Source organism: Oncorhynchus mykiss, chromosome 8 (assembly GCF_013265735.2).
Source record: "Oncorhynchus mykiss isolate Arlee chromosome 8, USDA_OmykA_1.1, whole genome shotgun sequence".
NCBI classification, from domain to species: domain Eukaryota; kingdom Metazoa; phylum Chordata; class Actinopteri; order Salmoniformes; family Salmonidae; genus Oncorhynchus; species Oncorhynchus mykiss.
In genome coordinates this window covers 18,842,774-18,865,538 of record NC_048572.1, presented here as the reverse complement: position 1 = coordinate 18,865,538, position 22,765 = coordinate 18,842,774, and the positions used below count along the sequence as shown (strand labels likewise).

Below are 22,765 nucleotides of genomic sequence, written 5' to 3'. Positions count from 1 at the left end.
GTGTCACATCTGGAGGAAACCTGGCACCATCCCTACGGTGAAGCATGGTGGTGGCTGCACCATGCTGTGGGGATGTTTGGCAGGGACTGGGAGACTAGTCAGGATCGAGGGAAAGATGAACGGAGCAAAGTACAAAGGCATCCTTGATAAAAAAAAAACTGCTCCAGAGCACTCAGGAACTGAGTGGCTTAGGTACAAGTCTCTGAATGTCTTTGAGTGGCCCAGCCAGAGCCCGTACTTGAACCCGATCGAACATCTCTGGGGAGACCTGAAAATGGCTGTGCAGCAACGCACCTAATCCAATCTGACAGAGCTTGAGAGGATCAGCAGAGAAGAATGGGAGAAACTCCACAAATACAGGTGTGCCAAGCTTGTAGCGTTATAACCAAGAAGACTCGAGGATGTAATCGTTGCCAAAGTTGCTTCAAAAAAATATGGATTAAAGGGTCTGAATACTTGTGTAAATGTGATATTTCAGATATATATTTCTTTATAAATTTTCTAAAATGTCTAAAAAACAGTTTTTGCTTTGTCATTATGGGGTATTGTGTGTTGTTTGATGAGGAAAAAACTAACAATTTAATACATTTTAGAATAAGGCTGTAACATAACACAATTTGGAAAAAGTCAAGGGGTCTGACTACTTTCCAAATGCACTGTGTATTAGCCCACTAATTACAATGAAGAGCAAGATGTGCCGCTCTGTTCTGGGCCAGCTGCAGCTTAACTAGGTCTTTCTTAGCAGCACTTGACCACATGGCTGGACAATAACCAAGATAAGACAAAACTAGAGCCTGCAGGACTAGCTTCGTGGAGTGTTGTGTAAACAAGCTGAACATCTCTTTATTACGGACAGACCTCTCCCCATCTTTACATCCATTGAATCCATATGTTTTGACCATGACAGTTTACAATCTAAGGTAACACCAAGTAATTTAGTCTCCTCAACTTGTTCAACAGCCACACCATTCATTAACAGATGTAGCTGAGGTCTACAGCTTAGGGAATGATTTGTACCAAATACAATGCTCTTAGTTTTAGAGATGTTCAGGACCAGTTTATTACTGGCCAACCATTCCAAAACGGACTACAACTCCTTAAGAGTTTCAGTAACTTAATTAGCTGTGGTTGCTGACACGTACAGTCATTGGTAAAAAATAGAAAAAAGTAAAGGTGCCTAGAAAACTACCCTGGGGTACACCACACCCTATTTGTATGACATTAGAGAAGCTTCCATTAAAGAAAACCCTCTGTTCTATTTGATAGATAGCTCTGAATCTACGATATGGCAGAGATTGAAAAGCCATAAAACATATGTTTTCTCAACAACAGGTTACGGTCAATAGTATCAAAGGCTGAACTGAAATCTAACAATATAGCTCCCACAATCTTCTTATTATCAATTTCTTTCAACTAATCATCAGTCATTTGTGTCAGTGTTGAGTTTTCACGCCAACCCCAGTTGTAACTAACCTAATTCAGCTTATTAACCAGCTAATTAATATAATTAGTTGTGCTAGATTAGGGTTGGAGTGAAAACCTACAGGACGGTAGCTCTACAGGAACAGGGCTGGAGAGCCCTGGCTTAGACAATCACTGAGAGCTGAAGGGCCAGGTTGACAACCAAATTTACAGTACAGGCTTACCGCTATAGCTAAATGCATTTCCCCTTTCGGAAATATCCGAAATATCCGTGCAGTGGGCTGAGTAAGAATCATACATTGAGTAAAAATCATACAGTTCCATAATTGTTCTTCATTTCATGGCCTACTTCAGAAAGGGATTTTGGGGGAGTCAACATTGATCCTGGGAAAATGTTGCTTATAACGCATCATAAGTGTTATATTGTCTTATTACGCATTCATAAAATGCTACATGCTATGCGGAAATTAGCTGTCCCTGCTTTTCTAATTGTAACATACAGTGACAGTCTAGGCCTACATGTCATAAACCATTCACCTCAACAACTACTACCCCCCATGAACAGAAATAACAAAGTAAAGAACAAAAACAATACCAGGCCAAGCCAAACTGGGAATGTCATGTGAGCCAGAGAGGAATGCATGGAGAGGGCAGCCTGCAGTGAAAGATAAGGGGCAGAAGACCTAGGCTCAGGGCCGTGGAGAGAGAAGAGAAGCCCCACAGTAGTCACAGCAGCATGAGTGAGCGCCTAGCAAGACCCACAGGCACTGACTCGCACGTAATCCAGTCAAAAGTCCAAAAAAGGAAACACTGCGCTCCAACACATTTGACTCACACTGCCGCAGTCAAAGGGCTGTCAGTGTAAATCCAGCATTATTGCAGCCGACTCATGCTGCAATCACACCCCTCTCCATGCGAGTCACCTTTAAGAATGTATCTATCTACTCCCTCAAATCAGGCTTAGATGAAGCAGGGTTTTAAGACTGATGGCTATTTAATGAGACCAGCGTCTACACAATTTGGCTTTAAAAATGCATTAGTGTCATCATATGGAAATCCAAGTTAAAACAAGGCATAAACGATAAGCAATAGTCAAATGACTTTCTTGGCAGAATGCAGTGGAAAAAGCATTTACTACTGGTGGACAAAAGTGTATACTATTCCTTATTGTTATGAGGGCAAGTTACTCTCTTCAAAATTCCTGAAGCCTCTTTCAACCATTATACTTTGTAAGTGGATGTTATATCTCTTTGGCCACTTGACTTTTGTTGCACAACTTGATCTGCATGTGACTGAGGGATACTGTTGTTCAGCCTAAGAATTGCACAATGAACTGTATCCTGGTGTGTTTATATAATTCCATATACTGTGAACGTCGACAATGCAAAGCAACTAACAGATGAAAGAGTTTAGGAACCCTAATCTGGTCTCACCTTGTGTGTATGCTGCGTCATCTGAGCCCATGCTGAGTCTGCGTGGCTCGCTGGGCCTCTCCCTGTGTACAGACAGTGGGTCTGAGAGATGATGTGGGTCAGGCTCCACAAAATGGTGGTCCGAGGGGAGGCTGAGGAGGTTGGTAGCCTCAAAGGTGGGGGACACGACGCCGGGGGACACTGCTGGGGGCTTGTTGGGGGACACGGTGATTTTGAAAGTGTACTTGGTGTTGGGCTGGGTGACCACCACTCGGGGCGAGGTGGCTGTGCCTGCCCCTCCCATAGACGCGCGGGACTTGGGTGGGTGGTGGTGGATGTAGGCGGGGCCCATGCTCACCTGGCCCCCCATATTGCGGGGCCCCTGGGACCCGTGCGGAGGTGGTTGAGCAGAGATGTAGACAGTTGGAGGGTTTCTGCCCCCACCGTCATCGTTATTAGCAGTAATGTAAAACTTGGGCTGGGAGCGAGAGCCGGATGAGGACATGTTGGCCTCTTCAGAGGGGGTGGTAGCAGCAACAGTGGGCGGGCTGGCAGAGATGTAAACAGTGGGCTGGCTGCGGCTCAGACCTGGGCCTCCGATGGACAGGGGGGTGGTGGTTGGGCCAGGTGCTGCCCCGACAGAGGAGGAGGATGAGGGGCAGGAGGAGGAGGTGGAGGAGTTGGAGCGGGGGCCACTGCTGGTGCGCAGCATGGCCGTGGTCGTGGTGGAGTTGCTCCTCTGAGGAGATTCAAGTTTGATCTCTATCTGGTTCTTGCGCGGTCCGGTGGAGATGTTCTGGATGTTGTACTGGCTGAAGGAGGACATGCCTAAGGGCATGCCAGAGGAGGAGGCACCAGAAGAGGAGCCCTGACCTCCAGAGGGGGCCTGGAGGATAGAGGAGGGGGCCTGTGGGTTGGTGGGGGAGCTGATGGGCATGTAGACATGGGAGGTCTGGTGGCCCTGTGACTGGTGCTGTGAGGTATGTGAGGAGCCGTGCTGGTGCTGCTGGGATGAAGGGCCTGTCCAGGAGCCAGGTAGTGAGGTGGGATGGGAGATCTGGTAGATCTGCTGCTGGGGTTGGGAGGTGGGGCTGTACTGGGCCCTTCCTGCCTGCTGCTGAAGCTGCTGCTGGCTTTGCCGGGTTGTACCGCTGGGCTGGGTCACGTAAGGCCTTATGTAGATAGAGTTACCCTGTGGACTGCTCAAGCCGGACTGTGTATGGGGCCCGCCGTGTATGTGCAAAGAGGTGGGGGTGTTGCGACCCGTCTGGATGTTGGGGGCCAGGGTGACGGTGATGGGGTTGAAGCGGGGCATCTGCTGGCCATGTTGGCCCATGGATTGTCCTTTCCCCCCCAGCTGGTAGAGTCCCAGGTGCTGGGGCGGCTGGGTCTTGCGCGTGGGCTCCATCACGCCAAACACATTGAGGCTGGCGGGCACCTGCACCGGGGCTGACTGGGGCTCCTGCTGGAAGAAGTCACTATTCGGGGGCTGTCCTGTCTGTAGGGGCCCGTCACTCAGGCTAAGACTGTGGGACAGTGTCCTGCTGCCGTTCATCCTCAGGCCGTCCCTTCCCGGGGTCGCATGCACATTCTGAGACTGAGACTGCAGGCCCAGGTTCAGCTGGGTCATGGGATTCCGGAACCTGATGAAGCTGGGGTCGTCAGTGTAGTTGAGTTTGCCTCCTTTGCTGTACAAGTAGCCTGGGCTTACTTGAGACAGGTACTCACAACAGGCGTCCAAATTGTTGTTATTCTGAGGAAAATAGAAGGTTCAAATCAGTCATTTGTGATGAGAACTGGTGTTACTATATATATATATATATATATATATATATATATATATATATATATATATATATATATTTGTAACTAATGGATTGAAAATGAGGAGACACCAGACTCACATGCAGAACACACTGGGAAACAACACCCTCTGGAACTTCAGGGAACTTCTGGCGCAGGTCGTGCAAAACCTGAATGTCAATCTGGTGGCTTCCCTGGGCCATTCGTGTATTGCCAGGTCAAGACTGCTCTGCTTGCTCCGTTCAGCACACTGACGATGCCTCAGTGGTGGCAGCACCTCAGCCACAGCTTGAGCATCTTCTGGAAAACAAACACAGAGATGCTTAGGCTAGCACCCAGAGTTGTAACCCGCACACACACTGTTTCATACTCTCATACTCTCATACTCTCTTGATCTAAACACAGTAAAGAGACAGTGTGTACTGTATGTGTACCAGTCTGTGTAGGCGTATGCGTGTTGCAGTGACAGGAAAGCAGGGATCACATACAGGAAAGAGGAAGGGGGGATACCTAGTCAGTTGTACAACTGAATGCCTTCAACTGAAACGTGTCTTCCGCATTTAACACAACCCCTCTGAATCAGAGAGGTGCGGGGGGCTGCCTTAACCGACATCCACATCTTCGGCGCCCGGGGACATAGCAGCCTATTCAAACTTCATACTAGTGATAAACACCCGTCAGACATTTTAAAGTCGCCTATTTCATTATGGTGGTGAGCTTTCAAAACAATATTTCAGAAACCCTTGTAATATATGAAAGGCATTCATTTCACAGCCCTTCCCATCCCCAAAAGCCTCTTAATAAAAAAGTAGGAAACCACCTTGGACTATTGAGGAAGCAAAGCCTTTCAAACCGATCTTAACGTCAACATTCTATTATTAAGGACAGAGAAGACCCAAACAGTAGTCCCCAGTGTTGCAGCAATCTGCACATAATCATCAGTTAAGCCTCAAAGTCAATACCAGCACTACAGTGGAGCTTTGAGGCAAGCAGAAACATTGCCTTACTTCTGATAGACCAGCCAGAGCACGGAGAAGCAAGGCCACAAAGTGTGATGCTGACCTTCAAGAGCACGGAATTGCTGATCAAGCTCTGTGACAATTTTGGCCTAAATTGAACTTCACGAGTTAAAAGCACATACTTGACCTAAATCTGACTTTACAATGAGTGAGGATGAGTATTCAAGTGAAAAACGGAATCAAAGAGAAGATACTCCGCTATGACAAACCATCAAAGTGTCAATACAGGACTAAGATTAAATCGTACTACACCGGCTCCGACGCTCGTCGGATGTGGCAGGGCTTTCACGGACTACAAAGGGAAGCACAGTCGCGAGCTGCCCAGTGACACAAGCCTACCAGAAGAGGTAAATTACTACTATGCTCGCTTCGAGGCAAGCAACATTGAAGCATGCATGAGAGCACCAGCTGTTCCCGGCGACTGTGTGATCACCGATGTAAGACCTTTTAAAGTCAACATTCACAAAGCCGCAGGGCCAGACGGATTACCAGGACGTGTACTCTGAGGTTGCGCTGACCAACTGGCAAATGTCTTCACTGACATTTTCAACCTATCCCTGACCAAGTCTGTAATACCAACATGTTTCAAGCAGACCACCATAGTCCCTGTACCCAAGAACATCAAGGTAACCTGTCTAAATGACTACCGACCCGTAGCACTCACGTCTGTAGCCATTAAGTGCTTTGAAAGGCTGGTCATGGCTCACATCAACACCATTATCCCAGAAACCCTAGACCCACTCCAATTTGCATACCACTCCAACAGATCCACAGATGACGCAATCTCTATTGCACTCCACACTGCCCTTTCCCACCTGGACAAAAGGAACACCTACGTGAGAATGCTATTAATTGACTACAGCTCAGCATTCAACACCATAGTGTCCTCAAAGCTCATCACTCATCACACAAACACCTCCCTCTGCAACTGGATCCTGGACTTCCTGACGGGCCGCCCCCAGGTGGTAAGGGTAGGTAACAACACATCTGCCATGCTGATCGTCAACACGGGGGCCCCTCAGGGGTGCGTGCTCAGTCCACTCCTGTACTCCCTGTTCACCCATGACTGCATAGCCAAGCACGACTCCAACACCATCATTAACTTTGATGATGACATAACAGTGGTAGGCCTGATCACCGACAGCGATGAGACAGCCTATAGGGAGGAGGTCAGAGACCTCTCCCTCAATGTGATCAAGACAAAGAAGATGATTGTGGAATACAGGAAATGTACGGCTGAGCACGCCCCCCATTCTCATCGACAGGGCTGTAGTGGAGCAGGTTGAGATCTTCAAGTTCCTTTGTGTCCACAACACCAACAAACTACCATGGTCCAAACACACCAAGACAGTTGTGAAGAGGGCACGACAACGCCTATTCCCCCTCAAGAGGAAGGCCCTAAAAATAGCCAAAGACTGCAGCCACCCTAGTCATAGACTGTTCTCTCTGCTACCGCACGGCAAGAGGTACCGGAGCGCCAAGTCTAGGTCCAAAAGGCTCTTAACAGCTTCTACCCCCAAGTCGTAAGACTCCTGAACAGCTAATCAAATGGCCACCCGGACTATTTGCATAGACCCCCCCTTCCCCACCACCCCCATGTTTACACTGCTGCTACTCTCTGTTTATTATCTATGCATAGTCACTTTACCTGTACCTACATGTACATATTACCTCAATTACCTTGACTATTCTGTGCCCCCGCACATTAACTCTGATATTTTATTGTTGCTCTTTAATTATTCGTTATTTTCCTATTTTATTTATTAACTCTTTTTATATATATTTTTTACTTCAGTTTGTTTTAGTAAATACTTTCTCAACACTTATTTTTCTTAAAACTGCATTGTTGGTTACGGGCTTTTAAGTAAGCCTTTCACTGTAAAGTCTACCTACACCTGTTGTATTCGGCGTATGTATTTTATTTGATATATTCACAGTGTTTAAGTCGCTCACTGAGCCCAACTCCACGAGGTAGTAGAGGCCGCCATCACAGCCGAAACAGAGACGGCGGAGGTTCTTCTCTCATGGCAGAACATAAGTTATTTCGACGAGAAACAACCCCATCACCTGGCAAAATGCAAACCTCTATCGATAGCTTGAAGGTTACTCTAGAGCAAAATAATCAACTGTTGACCCATATTGAAAAGAAAAATGAGGAACATGACGAAAAGCTAATACAACAAGACCAGGCTATTAACTACCTGATGGGCCCGGAAAAGGAATTGCAAAAGAAGGGAGACTTTTCATGTCGTAATAATATTCACATTTTTGGGGTCTAAACCAATGCAGAAAGGGGCAGAAAATGTCTACATTTGTGGACAAGATGCTGAGGGAGGTCTTGGAAATCGATGCTTCAACACCTTTGGTCATAGAAAGGGCCCACAAAACGGCACCTGCAGCCCAGAGTAGGCCCGGAGTGAAGGACACACCTAAAGCCCAGAGTAGGCCCGGAGTGAAGGACACACCTGCAGCCCAGAGTAGGCCCGGAGTGAAGGACACACCTGCAGCCCAGAGTAGGCCCGGAGTGAAGGACACACCTGCAGCCCAGAGTAGGCCCGGAGTGAAGGACACACCTGCAGCCCAGAGTAGGCCCGGAGTGAAGGACACACCTGCAGCCCAGAGTAGGCCCGGAGTGAAGGACACACAGAGGCTCAGCGCTATCATCGTGCTCCTTCTCAACTTCAAAACTAAATAGGAGATAATTTAGCTGTCGAGAACCAGGTGAGAACTATTCTACAAGGACAAGCGCATATCTATCTTCAATGACTATTTTTTAGAGCTGTTAGGGAAGAGAAAAGATTATGATGGGATCACGAGAGAATTAGCAGCCAAAAACATCATATACTCTCTGATGTACCCTGCGAAGCTGCGCATCACCCATGAGAGCAAGACCCACATCTTTGATTCTGTACTTGATGCCGAGTCCTTCCTGCGCTCCATTGGGATTACACCACCTTCCAGACCCGAGGACTGGGTCAAAAAAAATAGCTGACTATGTGGCAAATTTTTGGGCCCAGAAGGAGTAAAAAACAAGACACAAGAAGTAGTCTAAATCTACAGTGGAACATTGTCCAGTTCACATTGATACCTGAAGCGAGCCCTTCTTAAGGACTGGAAACTACCTGGTCTTATGATCATAACTGGGACCTTATTGTTGGACTAATTCATCAATCTTTGAGTTCCAGTTTGTCAGGATGATAAGGTAATGATTTCATCTGGAACAAACAGAAGAGCCTTCTTTCCTCATTCCCACTTTCTCTTTTAGTAGGCCACAGAGTAAACATGATTCATTTTTAACATTGTTTTATGGCAATTAAATATAGACTACCCAAGTGTAGGTTATTGAAAATATTTGCCTAAAAGGCTATGGGGCTATATTTCATAGTTTATAATGGAGTGCAGGGAATGCCTCATCCATGCGGGTTTGGTTATGGGCTCCTCCCCCTTTTGGTTTCATATTTATTTTTGCGTTCATGCTTCTCTTTAACGAATAGGTTGCTGAAGTGAAATTATCAAGTGATAAATATTACATCTGATATACTATAGGCCAACATGTCACTTAGTTTCCACAATTTTCCCACTACTGGTCTAGTGAGGTACCCCCCTTGTTTAAAGAACACCACACCACCAAGATCTGCCAACCAGGAATGTGGCAGTTTTATGTGTTCTACTTTTAATTTCACTGTTCGGGCTCCCTTCGTTCTAGTGGAGACACTTATTTTTGTGTTGATGTTCTTGGTGTTTCTGTGTGTGTTTTGTATTGACATGAAAAACAAAGGAGCATATCTGTCTGCAGATGGATACAAGGGAAAGGTCAATTCAAATCAAGGTCTGTAGTGTTTTATATTGACTCTTTATACGGACAATGAAACCACTTAGCGTTTTGATTGATTGCATGAAGGGCTTAAACCACGTTATTCAACGGAAAACAATATTGAAACAGCTAAAAACAAATGGATTGTGACGTTGCCCTCCTTCAGGAGACCCACTTATCAGATGAGGAGCACAAAAAGCTTAAATGGGAATGGGTAGGTCAGACTCCTCAAAAGAAATGGTGTTTGTATACTGCTTAATAAGAGGATGTCTTTTACATCGAAAAAGAAGGTAACTGATTCAGAGGGTAGGTTTGTTACTATTTAATTACTATTATTTAGCATACCTTTTACTTTAGCTTACTTGTATGCACTAAACGCTGATTCCCCACAATTTATGAATAGATGTTTCTTAGTGATTGCTGAGCATTCAAATACACATTGTGGAGTTGGAGGTGACTTTAATTGCACATTATCTACACATTTGGGTAAGTCACAACCAGGTGGTCCCATATTAAAAATATCTAGAGCAGTTCAATTTCCCTTTGAAGAACAGGGGTTTATTGATATTTTGAGGGAGTTAAAAAGCAATTTTTTTGTCCATTAAAATAACATCAAATTGATCAGAAATACAGTGTAGACATTGTTAATGTTGTAAATGAGTATTGTTGCTGGAAACTGAAGATTTTTTGGGGAATATCTACATAGGCGTACAGAGGCCCATCATCAGCAACCATCACTCCTGTGTTCCAATGGCATGTTGTGTTAGCTAATCCAAGTTTATAATTTTAAAAGGCTAATTGATAATTAGAAAACCCTTTTGCAATTATGTTAGCACATCTGAAAACTGTGTGAGAATTTCACGAGACTAGCATGGTGTAGCATGGCGAATGTCTTTCGTGCATGCCCCCACGCTCTTGATCTATTTCTAACCTCACTCTTTCAAAACTTCCTCTAGTGGGAGGCTCAGAATATGCCAGTGAAAACATTGTGACAGTAGCACACCCGTTCTCCATTCTGCTTCTAAACCTGCGCTGTAGGCCCGGAAAAGCCTACAGAGATCAATCCAATGTGGGTAGTGCTAAGTAGGAACATCCTGGATTCTCTCAGTTACAGGTCCCTTGATGGTAATCCAATCCATCAGATTAGACGTCGGGCCAAATGAAATCCAGAAGCGTCTTTAAGAATATTAAACTCAAAGTATGCTTCTCTGATAAGGGGCGTAAGACAGTGCAGATTCTAGGCCTTTTGTGCCAAGGAGATGACATAGCAAGTAGCAGTGCTGTCTTATCTAAGCTGTGAGCATGTGTAAATGTCATAACTGAGGAGATGTAAATCTGGATGATAAACCATCCCACCAGAGCTGTTGATAACAGGGGGAGGGGCTACTGTCAGAAGAGGGAGCCCGCAGCAACAGGGCTCTAGTCCTAACAGGAACAGCCTGAGACTGCCTCAAACAAGACCGGCTGGGATACCTTCTGAAAACTGGCATTATATTCAATTGGATGGTACAATGAAACTAGCTTGATTGTGACACACTATTGAAAATGTGCACTCACATGAGAAAAACATTTAAATAATGTTTCAAAGTGAGACACTTTAAATCAAACATAATAACAGAGGCTGGTACATAATGTTCTTTCATCCCAGGCACTCAAACCATCAGTCAATGACTTCTTTTGTCCTTTGCAATACAAGGAAATGGAATGTTTTGCAATCATACCACCAGACTGAAGAATACATTTCAGTGCGTCAAAAGAAAGGATCACACGCTAGTGCTGAGTGGTTAGTGCTTTTTGGGTTCGGTTCAGTTTGTTTGATTTTTCTATTTTTTATCCCGGTTTTCCCTTTCAAACATGAAATGCATTATGAAATAAGGACATAAAAATGATTTTAGAGCTTCTCTCAGCCATCACATGCCTTCTTCCTGACAATGACAGCGGGTTGAATGCTGTAACAACACAGAATAATATGAATAACAGTTCATAAAGGTAGTGAATGCCCATTACCGCTTATCACTTATTAACCATAATGTATTCACATTACTTGACTTTTTTATTTTTCATTCACTCTGTCACGCCCTGACCATAGAGAGCCCTCGGGGTTCTCTATGGTGTTGTAGGTCAGGGTGTGACTAGGGGGGGTGTTCTAGTTTTCCTATATCTATGTTTTTTTTGTATGGTTCCCAATTAGAGGCAGCTGATTGTCATTGTCTCTAATTGGGGATCATACTTAAGTTCTCCATTGTTCCCACCTGGGTTGTGGGATATTGTTTTGTGTATGTGCATGTAGCACCACTGTTGTCATGGTTTGTTTATTCTTTTGTTTGGAAGTTTCGCTTTATTAAAAGATGTGGAACTTTAATCACGGTCCGTCTCTCAAAACAGCCGTGACACCCTCATACTACCAACTGGGGTTATTTTGACCTATTTTTTTTATTATAGCCCAAAGGTTTATAAAAAATCCTCAATTTTTTCATGACTTTGTGAATCAACTTGTTCTTAATAAATCTAAATCACTGTTTAGTGTAGAGGTCGACCGATTAATCGGAGTGGCCGATTAATTAGGGCCGATTTCAATTTTTGTGTGTTTTTTTTAGACCTTTATTTAATCTTTATTTAACTTGGCAAGTCAGTTAAGAACACATTCTTATTTTCAATGACGGCCTAGGAACGGTGGCTTAACTGCCTCGTTCAGGGGCAGAACGACAGATTTTCACCTTGTCAGCTCGGGGGATCCAATCTTGCAACCTTACAGTTAACTAGTCCAACCCAATAACGACCTGCCTCTCTCTCGTTGCACTCCACAAGGAGACTGCCTGTTACGCAAATGCAGTAAGCCAAGGTAAGTTGCTAGCTAGCATTAAACTTATCTTATAAAAAAACAATCAATCATAATCACTAGTTAACTACACATGGTTGATGATATTACTAGATATTATCTAGCGTGTCCTGCGTTGCATATAATCTGACTGAGCATACAAGTATCTAAGCATCTGACTGAGCGGTGGTAGGCAGAAGCAGGCCCGTAAACAACTCATTCAAACAGCACTCTCGTGCGTTTTGCCAGCAGCTCTTCGTTGTGCGTCAAGCATTGTGCTGTTTATGACTTCAAGCCTATCAACTCCCGAGATGAGGCTGGTGTAACCGAAGTGAAATGGCTGGCTAGTTAGCGCACGCTACTCGCTCTGAGACTTGGGGTGGTTGTTTCCCTTGCTCTGCATGGGTAACGCTGCTTCGATGTGGTGGCTGTTGTCGTTGTGTTGCTGGTTCGAGCCCAGGGAGGAGCGAGGAGAGGGACGGAAGCTATACTGTTACACTGGCAATACTAAGGTGACTATAAAAACATCCAATAGTCCAAGGTTAATTAAATACAAATGGTATAGAGGGAAATAGTCCTATAATTCCTATAATAACTACAACCTAAAACTTCTTACCTGGGAATATTGAAGACTCATGTTAAAAGGAACCACCAGCTTTCATATGTTCTCATGTTCTGAGCAAGGAACTGAAACGTTAGCTTTCTTACATAGCACATATTACACTTTTACTTTCTTCTCCAACAGTTTGTTTTTGCATTATTTAAACCAAATTGAACATGTTTCATTATTTACTTGAGGCTAAATTGATTTTATTGATGTATTATATTAAGTTAAAATAAGTGTTCATTCAGTATTGTTGTAATTGTCATTATTACAAATAAATAAATACAAATCGTCCGGTTAATCGGTATCGGCTTTTTTGGTCCTCCAATAATCGGTATCGGTATCGGCGTTGAAAAATCATAATCGGTCTACCTCTAGTTTGGTGTATCTGTATCAATATGTGGGTCATTTTGACCCTAGCCAAAAACACCTAAATCCACCTATAGTCATTTGATAGATTGGATCTTTATTTGAATCTAGGTTTCTCTGGAGACTTAATAACAAGTTATCCACACCACCAGAGGGTGGAGGGGGACCTGTTATCCATACCACCAGAGGGTGGAGGGGGACCTGTTATCCACACCACCAGAGGGTGGAGGGGGACCTGTTATCCATACCACCCGAGGGTGGAGGGGGGACCTGTTATCCATACCACCAGAGGGTGGAGGGGACCTGTTATCCATACCACCAGAGGGTGGAGGGGGACCTGTTATCCATACCACCAGAGGGTGGAGGGGGACCTGTTGTTGGTGTGTATTCTGATACTACAATAAAATTATGGTAAATCGGGTTTTTAGAACTTTTGTTGATTGTACTTTGGAAAAAAGCTGCACATTATTTAAGGGAAACATTTGCAGGTAACTGCCGAAATAAAGGAAACCCAAATAAAGTGTCTTAATAGGGCGTTTGGCCAACACGAGACAGAACAGCTTCAATGATCCTTGGCATAGATTCTACAAGTGTCTGGAACTCTATTATTTTATTTGCCCCACAAGTTCTGAGCTCAGCTCCAAGTGATTTGAATTTTGGAAATCTGTTCCAAAGTATTCCCACTCGTAATAGAAAAATACTGTATATGTGATCATATAGAAAAGTACACAAGGTTTTTTGTCCTGCGGCTGAATCGCATATGGCTTACATCGTTTTCATGCTCATCAAACCACTCGTGCCCTGTGGATGTGGGCATTGTCATCCTATGGGGGAAAAGCCATGGTAGCCAAAACAATGGCCTACCCAGCATTTTATACATGACCCTAAGCATGATGTGATGTTAATTGCTTAAGCAGGAAGCACCTGCTTTCAATTCACTTTGTATCCCTCAAGTGTTGGCCTGCCCAGCAGAAACAAACGGAAGAGAGCTGAGCACAGGCAAAATCCTAGAGGAAAACCTGGTTCAGTCTGCTTTCCAACAGCTCGACAATAACCTAAAACACAAGGTCATATATACAATGGAGTTGCTTACTAAGACAACATTGAATGTTCCTGAGTGACCTAGTTACAGTTTTGACTTAAATTGTCTTAAATCTATGGCAAGAATTGAAAACGGCTGTCTAGCAATGATGAACAACCAACTTATAATAATGGGCAAACAATGTACAATCCAGGTGTGCAAAGCTCTTACAGACTTACATAGAAAAGACTCACAGCTGTAATCGCTGCCAAAGGTGATTCTAACATGTACTGACTCAGGGGGTTGAATACTTATGTAATCAAGAAATAAACTTAGCAAAAAAAGAAACGTTCTCTCACTGTCAACTGCGTTTATTTTCAGCAAACTTAACATGTGTAAATATTTATATGAACATAACAAAATTCAACAACTGAGACATAAACTGAACAAGTTCCACAGACATGTGACTAACAGAAATTGAATAATGTGTCCCTGAACAAAGGGAGGGTCAAAATCAAAAGTAACAGTATCTGGTGTGGCCACCAGCTGCATTAAGTACTGTAGTGCATCTCCTCCTCATGGACTGCACCAGATTTGCCAGTTCCCGCACATTTCTGGGGGGAATGGCCTAGCTCTCACCCTCCGATCCAACAGGTCCCAAACGTGCTCAATGGGATTGAGATCCGGGCTCTTCGCTGGCCAAGGCAGAACACTTACATTCCTGTCTTGCAGGAAATCACGCACAGAACGAGCAGTATGGCTGGTGGCATTGTCATGCTGGAGGGTCATGTCAGAATGAGCATGCAAGAAGGGTACCACATGAGGGAGGAGGATGTCTTCCCTGTAACACACAGCGTTGAGATTGCATGCAATGACAACAAGCTCAGTCCGATGATGCTGTGACACACCTTCCCAGACCATGACGGACACTCCACCTCCAAATCGATCCTGCACCAGAGTACAGACCTCGTAACGCTCATTCCTTCGACGCTAAAGGCGAATCCGGCCATCACCCCTGGAGAGACAAAACCGTGACTCGTCAGTGAAGAGCACTTTTTGCCAGTCCTGTCCGGTTCAGCGACTGTGGGTTTGTGCCCATAGGCAACGCTGTTGCCGGTAATGTATGGTGAAGTCCTGCCTTTCAACAGGCCTACAAGCCCTCAGTCCAGCCTCTCTCGGCCTATTGCGGACAGTCTGAGAACTGATGGAGGGATTGTGCGTTCCTGGTGTAACTCGGGCAGTTGTTGTTGCCATCCTGTACCTGTCCCGCAGGTGTGATGTTCGGATGTACCGATCCTGTGCAGGTGTTGTTACACGTGGTCTGCCACTGCGAGGACGATTAGCTGTCTCCCTGTAGCGCTGTCTTAGGCAGTACGGACATTGCAATTTATTGCCCTGGCCACATCTGCAGTCCTCATGCCTCCTTGCAGCATGCCTAAGGCACATTCACGCAGATGAGCTGGGACCCTGGGCATGTTTCTATTGGTGTTTTTCAGAGTCAGTAGAAAGGCCTCTTTAGTGTCCTAAGTTTTCATTACTGTGACCATAATTGCCTACTGTCTGCAAGCTGTTAGTGTCTTAACCGTTCCACAGGTGCATGTTCATGAATTGTTTATGGTTCATTGAACAAGCATGGGAAACAGTTTTTAAACCCTTTACAATGAAGATCTGTGAAGTTATTTGGATTTTTATGAATTATCTTTGAAAGACAGGGTCCTGAAAAGGGGACGTTTCTTTTCTTTCTGAGTTTATTTGACATGTCATCTGTAATCCATGGCTCATATGGGCCCTGAAAGGAGACCTGTGGAACCAGTGGAGATAAAAAAAAAAAACAAAGCTCCTATTGCTGAGCTGTTATTCCCAGTGCCAGAGCTCTTACCTGCAGCTCCAGGCTAATTTCTGGAGGTAACAGCCCCTGCCACGCTCTGTCAATGGACTGATTCACTCGGTAGGAGTGGGTGCAGCTTAAAAAAATGTCCACATCAATTTAAGAAAAAATGTAATGTGAATTAACGATCAACGCACGGGAGCCTTCGGTAGAGAGATTTTAACTAACTTCCAAACAAACAAATACTTAATCTAGGCCTGCATGTTCATATGGATATGATGATGAATGCAACTTCGTTACACTTACACAACCTGTAGCGTGTTACTTTCCTAATTTAGTGTGTAGCTGCAGTAGGTAAAGTTCACAGCTTCTATAAATGAGAGCCCGGAGGGTTGCAGTTCCAAGGTAACCCTATCTGTGGGGATCAGATATCATTATATATGGCCATTGGCCAGAAGATTTTCCTCTGATTGATAGAAAATAGAGGCCAATTACACAGGCAGCCAGGCAGCATTTTCCTCCTCCAGTCCCAGTGCCTAACACACCTTTCAACACCAACAGCCCCTTGGGTTAAACCAGCTGGTACATCTTCTGGCTATGCCATCAATACACCAGGGCCGTTACCACGGTGAAAACCATAAAATCCCACAGTCTTCAATCAGAGCAGTCCTCTGCAGCATCAGGCACCAGGCAGCCACACTGTGTGGAATGTCTAACTGCCTCGCAAATGTAAACAAATAAAGGGTCTAATTGGCAGTGGACGCTCCGAGGCCTGCTGGCAGGCACCCCAATCATCCAGCATGGCCGTGCTTATGCTGGAGTGTGTACACACAGACACACGCACGCTACTGTGCAAACACACATCTTCTGTGGGTCAAGGTAACATTCACTTCAAGTCTTTTCTTCTTATTGGTGTCTTTAAGTAGTGGTTTCTTTGCAGAAATTCGACCATGAAGGCCCGACTCACGCAGTCTCCAATGAAAAGTGGATGTTGAGATGTGTCTGTTACTTGAACTGTGTGAAGTGCAATCTGAGGTGCAGTTAATTGCCGATTTCTGAGGCTGGTAACTGTAATGAACAGCAGAGGTAACTCTGGGTCTTCCTTTCCTGTGGTGGTCCTCATGAGAGACAGTTTCATCATAGCGCTTGATGGTTTTTGCGAATGCACTTGAGAAACTTTCAAAGTTCTAGACATGTTCTGGATTGCTGACCATGTCTTAAAGTAATGATGGACTGTCATTTCTCTTTGCTTATTTAAACTGTTCTTGCCATAATATGGACTTAGTCTTTTACCAAATAGGACTATTTTCTGTATACCACCTGTATCTTGTCACAACACAACTGATTGGCTTAAACGCATTAACTTCTTGAGTGTAGGGGGCAGTATTTTCATTTTTTTGGCAAAATAACGTACCCATTTGAAACTGGGTACCCAAATTTCTCTGGCTCAGAAACTAGAATATGCATATAATTGTCAGATTAAGATAGAAAACACTCTAAAGTTTCCAAAACGGTCAAAATGTTGTCTGTGAGTATAACAGAACTGATTTTGCAGGCGAAAACCTGAGGAAAATCCAACAAGGAAGTGCTGTTTTTCCTGAAAGCTCTCTGTTCCATTGGATGCCTTGCCTACATTTAAAGGGATATCAACCAGATTCCTTTCCCTATGGCTTCCTCAAGCTGTGAACAGTCTTTAGACATAGTTTCAGGCTTTTATTTTGAAAAATGAGCGAGAAAGAACCCATCGCGTCAGTGGATGGCTGGGTGCCAGCAGAGTTTTTCATGCGCAACAGCCCTTTTCTCTCTCTCGCCTATGGAAGAAGCTATATTCCGGTTGACATATTAGCGATTATATATTGTAAAATCAACCTGATGATTGATTATAAAAAACATTTTACATCTTTCTACGCACTTTACAGATACTATCTGCGATGTTGTGACCGCTCAAGCCTGTGGATTTCTGAACATAACGCGCCAAACAAATGGAGGTATTTTGGATCTAAAAATAATCTGTGCAAACATCCGAAGATCATCAAAGGTAAGCGATTCAATGTATTGCTTTTCTGACTTTCGTGACCAATCTACTTGGCTGCTAGCTGTTTGTAATATTTTGTCTACCGAGAGAAGTGTTCTTACATAAACACTTGTTATGCTTTCGCCGAAAAGCTTTATTGAAATCTGACACGCCAGGTGGATTAACAACAAGTTAAGCTGTGTTTTGCTATATTGCACTTGTGATTTCATGAAAATTAAATATTTGTAGTAATTTAATTTGAATTTGGCGCGCTGCAATTCAGAGGATGTTGATGAAAATGATCCCGCTAACGGGATGGTGCGTCAAGAAGTTAAGGGAAGAAATTCCACAAATTAACTTTTAACAAGGCACACCTGTTAATTGAAATTGATTCCAGGTGACTACCTCATGAAGCTGGTTGAGAGAATGCCAAGAGTGTGCAAAGCTGTCATCAAGGCAAAGGGTGGCTACTTTGAAGAATCTGGGCTGGTTTTGACACCTTCACACTCATACATTAGGGAGGAGAGGAATCTCCCTCCTGCTCTTCAGTATCAACCAAAGTAATGCCTTTGTCCCCCAGAAGCCTTTTGCCGCAAAAACTATAACACCCAAAAAGTGAATACTGGAAAAATATTTCTAAGATGGGAATGTTAGAAATGGTCAGTGGGGATCTAAAGAATAATCATACCATATTGCTTGTCATTTTGTGATGTTATTAAAAAATGTATGAACCAAATACTGTAACTTAGGAAGGAAACCCCCTTTGGCTGTCATCCAATACATTGTGAATACAATATGTAGAATGTAGAACAATGAAACTATTTTTGTTAAGATAAGAATGTGATTTTGGTTTTCAAATGAGATAATGGTTTTTCATGTCCTTTGCACATTAACCCCTCTGCGCACGGAACCCGCTAGCGGGCTGAAATTCCACAACATACGGTGATCGCTACATAAATAGTCATATTAAGCATTCATGAAAATATAAGTGTCTCACATGTATCGAAAGCCTATAATCTTGCTAATCCAACTGCATTGTCAGATTTAAAAAATGATTTATTGCGAAAGGATACGATGCGATTATCTGAGCATAGAACCCCATAAAAAAAAACTATTTTAAACAGCACAGGCGTAACATAATCACAAACTGCATTAAAATAAATAGTTTACCTTTGACGATCTTCGTCTGTTTGCAATTCCAATGCTCATTGTTACACAATGAATGATCTTTTGTTTGATAAAATCCGTTTTTATAGCCTAACACGAAACATTTTGTGAACCGTGTGTGTCGTGAATTCCGTCTCATTCCATTTTCGACGACACATTCCAGGTAAATAACCCACACAGAACGTGACTTTTCCAGTCATGTTTGGTTTCACTGCAATCAACTGGTTTGTTTGTAACACAATCAAACGTGATGGGCCATTTCGCGGGACTGTTTCAGTATTGACTGAAAGAAACCGATTTGAAGATAACAAGTCATGACATCATTGTGCACCAATGATTTGCCCGCTGTTTCGTTGATTGACTGTCTTTTAACCCAATGACCACTGATCGTCTTGAAATCTATCTGGGTAGATAGCCAATGAGCTGAGCTAAACGGCAATACGCCATGTTTATGTGTTGCAAGACCAACCCATGTAGTAAGCTTCAGCATAAAGTGAGTCATTCGCTATTGAAGTTTCATACCGGAAGAAGCTACGCATATTACGCACTGCAGTGTTTGGTGAATGCGCAGATTCAGCTGTTTATATATCAATCATTATGGCGACTAAGTCAGGGAAAGCTAAATCTAAGTCTAGATATACAGATGTACACACTATTTTAGAATAAATTGATTGGGAAGGTGAGACAGAGATTGTTGAAGGACGCTTCATTTAGCGATTGTGGAGGAATATTTTTTGAACGGGAGAGGACATCGTTTTGGACTGGTAAGTTCTTATCATGCTAATGCCCTTGTTTGAAATGAATAATATAAAATATTATTTGTGATTTTTTTTTAAATTTAGAAGCAATATATAAACATGCAATGTCATGAAATGTGAGATGCGTGTGTCTGCCGCCCCACCCCAACCCACATAAAATAGCCTATTTGAGGCTGTTGAGGAGAGGGCAGGACCACATCAATGGCCAAAGTGAAATGGAGACAGTAGATACAGCTGGTCTGTTGTAATATAATAAAGACAGTAGATCTAGCTGGTCTGTCATAATATAATAGAGACAGTAGATCTAGCTGAAATGTCATAATATAAAAGAGACAGTAGATCTAGCTGGTAATAATAATATAATAATATATTCAACCTAATATATTCAACTTTCAACCTTCAACTCTCTATATATATCTGTTTATTCTACCTGTTGATACAGGGCTCATATGTGAAACTATTCTAACTGAACATTTTCTTTCACAGTGACACTGACTCTGAATGGGAGTCTTATCTGGTGTCCTGTGTGAATTTAGGTATGCTCTCTCTAATTCTCTCTTTCTCTCTCTCGGAGGACCTGAGCCCTAGGACCATGCGTCAGGACTACCTGGCATGATGACTCCTTGCTGTCCCCAGTCCACCTGGCCTTGCCGCTGTTCCAGTTTCAACTGTTCTGCCTTCAGCTATGGAACCCTAAACTGTTCATTTTTACTCTTGAGGTGCTGTCCTGTTGCACCCTCTACAACCACTGTGATCTCCACCCGGCACAGCCAGAAGAGGACTGGCCACCCCTCATAGCCTGGTTCCTCTCTAGGATTCTTCCTAGGTTTTTGCCTTTCTAGGGAGTTTTTCCTAGCCACCGTGCTTCTACACCTGCATTGCTTGCTGTTTGGGGTTTTAGGCTGGGGCGATATTAATAGATTTGATATGATAGAGGACTGAGGGTCTTCCAAATATTGAAAGTGTGTAAATAGTTATCCATGTTATTTTGTAAATGTATATATATATATTTTTTTCATATATTATTTTATCAATAATTACCCCCATTTTTTTTTGGGGGGGGGGGGTTATAATACCATTTTGGTATTTTGTATATAGTTACAGTGCCTTGCGAAAGTATTCGGCCCCCTTGAACTTTGCGACCTTTTGCCACATTTCAGGCTTCAAACATAAAGATATAAAACTGTATTTTTTTGTGAAGAATCAACAACAAGTGGGACACAATCATGAAGTGGAACGTCATTTATTGGATATTTCAAACTTTTTTAACAAATCAAAAACTGACAAATTGGGTATGTCTTCAGGCGGAAATTGCACAAAGTAGGGGGGGAGCTGCAAGAGGTTTTAAGTAGCCACGCCCCGAATGAGGTCAGAAGAGCGGGTCGGTGTGGTGGAACTGTCCTTTCTGACCAGAGTGCTTAAAAGGACTCGCTAAGAATTAACATACCATACCAGAAGACGTGAGACCGTGGTCCACATGTTGAAATGGTTGGAAACTCTGAAACTCTCAACACTAGATGAGAGGATAACCTCACCTACCAGACCAAAACATTGTCGGAATAATTATTTTAGACCAGAAAACGTGTAGCTGTGTCTACACGGCTGAAAATGGTGAGAACTTTGAATCTCCACACGAGGTGAAGAAGATAAAGACTAGATCTTAACATTGCCAGTCTGCAGCTGGGCATGGAAAAGTGGTCTTCGAACTTTGACTAAAGACACAAGGTGGGAAGGAGAAAATCCCATCTCAGACAATCACAGAGTGTCTGTCCTATTTGAACACTCCACTACAAGACCAAGACAAATAAGAAGAAGGGCATTGTGACCTCTGGTGGACAATCAGAGCCTGACACCGAAGCGGAACACTAAAACTTCCCCATCGAAGGATTGATTGGTTTCAACAGAGAGACAACAAACAAAGACATCTACAAGTAAATGCATTCATGATCTCTTACCTAAACGGGTGGTGGTTCGTGTGCAGAGTAAATTATTACTTTGAGGGTAGCTTCCAAATGTATCAACGATAAGTTTGACTCTCATTGTCTCTCCCTATCTACCCCTCCCTCTTGTGGTAACCAAGCAGTCATGCTGTTGTTAGTCCACTAGGGACTTTACTCATGTGTTAAGTGTTTATGTTATTCTGTGTTATTATTTAGTTAGCTAGTAAATAAATAATTTAACAAATCTTGTGTAGTGCTGAATCATAAGTAAAGCTGGGGTTCTTGCTGATCCAAGGAGTATGCGGTGTTCAGAATGAGACTGATATGAGGTAATGATTAATAAGTGACTTATTGATATATAACTTATATTTCTTCTAGAGTTTCATTCGGGAGATGGTAACTTGTTAAACAACTTCTACCGTGGGGCCCCAAATCCTTTATTAATTTAATTGGGTAACAATTAAACATAGTTAGTTGATTCGATAAATAACAGTCATCACATTAATGAAAGTCACGTCACGAGACAGCCATGATGGAAACCGCTCGTCTTAAAGAGTGGTGTACCTCAGATTAGAGCCATGCTGGAAACCGCTCGTCTTAAAGAGTGGTGTACCTCAGATTAGAGCCATGGTGGAAACAGCTCCGATTAATGCGTGGTGTACCTCAGATTAGAGCCATGGTGGAAACAAACTGAAGCCAGGCCTACCGAGGGGACTAGTTCTCCCTCTCTCTAACACACACATTCTCATATTCACCCACACACACACGCATGGGTG

General features: G+C 43.5%; 1 protein-coding gene across 7 annotated transcripts in view; it reads right to left on the bottom strand.

Moving 5' to 3' along the window:
- LOC110529530 (TGF-beta-activated kinase 1 and MAP3K7-binding protein 2) overlaps positions 1–22,765 on the bottom strand; it is a 70,035-nt gene that overhangs the window by 11,013 nt on the left and 36,257 nt on the right. For 6 of the 7 annotated variants that reach the window (XR_005052825.1, XM_021611781.2, XM_021611782.2 and 3 more), the window contains exons 2-3: positions 4,739–4,937; positions 2,856–4,587 (exon numbers count right to left, since the gene is read on the bottom strand). Coding sequence is in view for 6 of the 7 variants with exons in the window: in XM_021611781.2 (XP_021467456.1) it covers positions 2,856–4,587; positions 4,739–4,840 (1,834 nt within the window). In the remaining variant the exon portion in view is untranslated. The remainder of the gene's footprint in view (positions 1–2,855; positions 4,588–4,738; positions 4,938–22,765) is intronic. The other variant, XM_036984922.1, reaches the window with a different exon arrangement.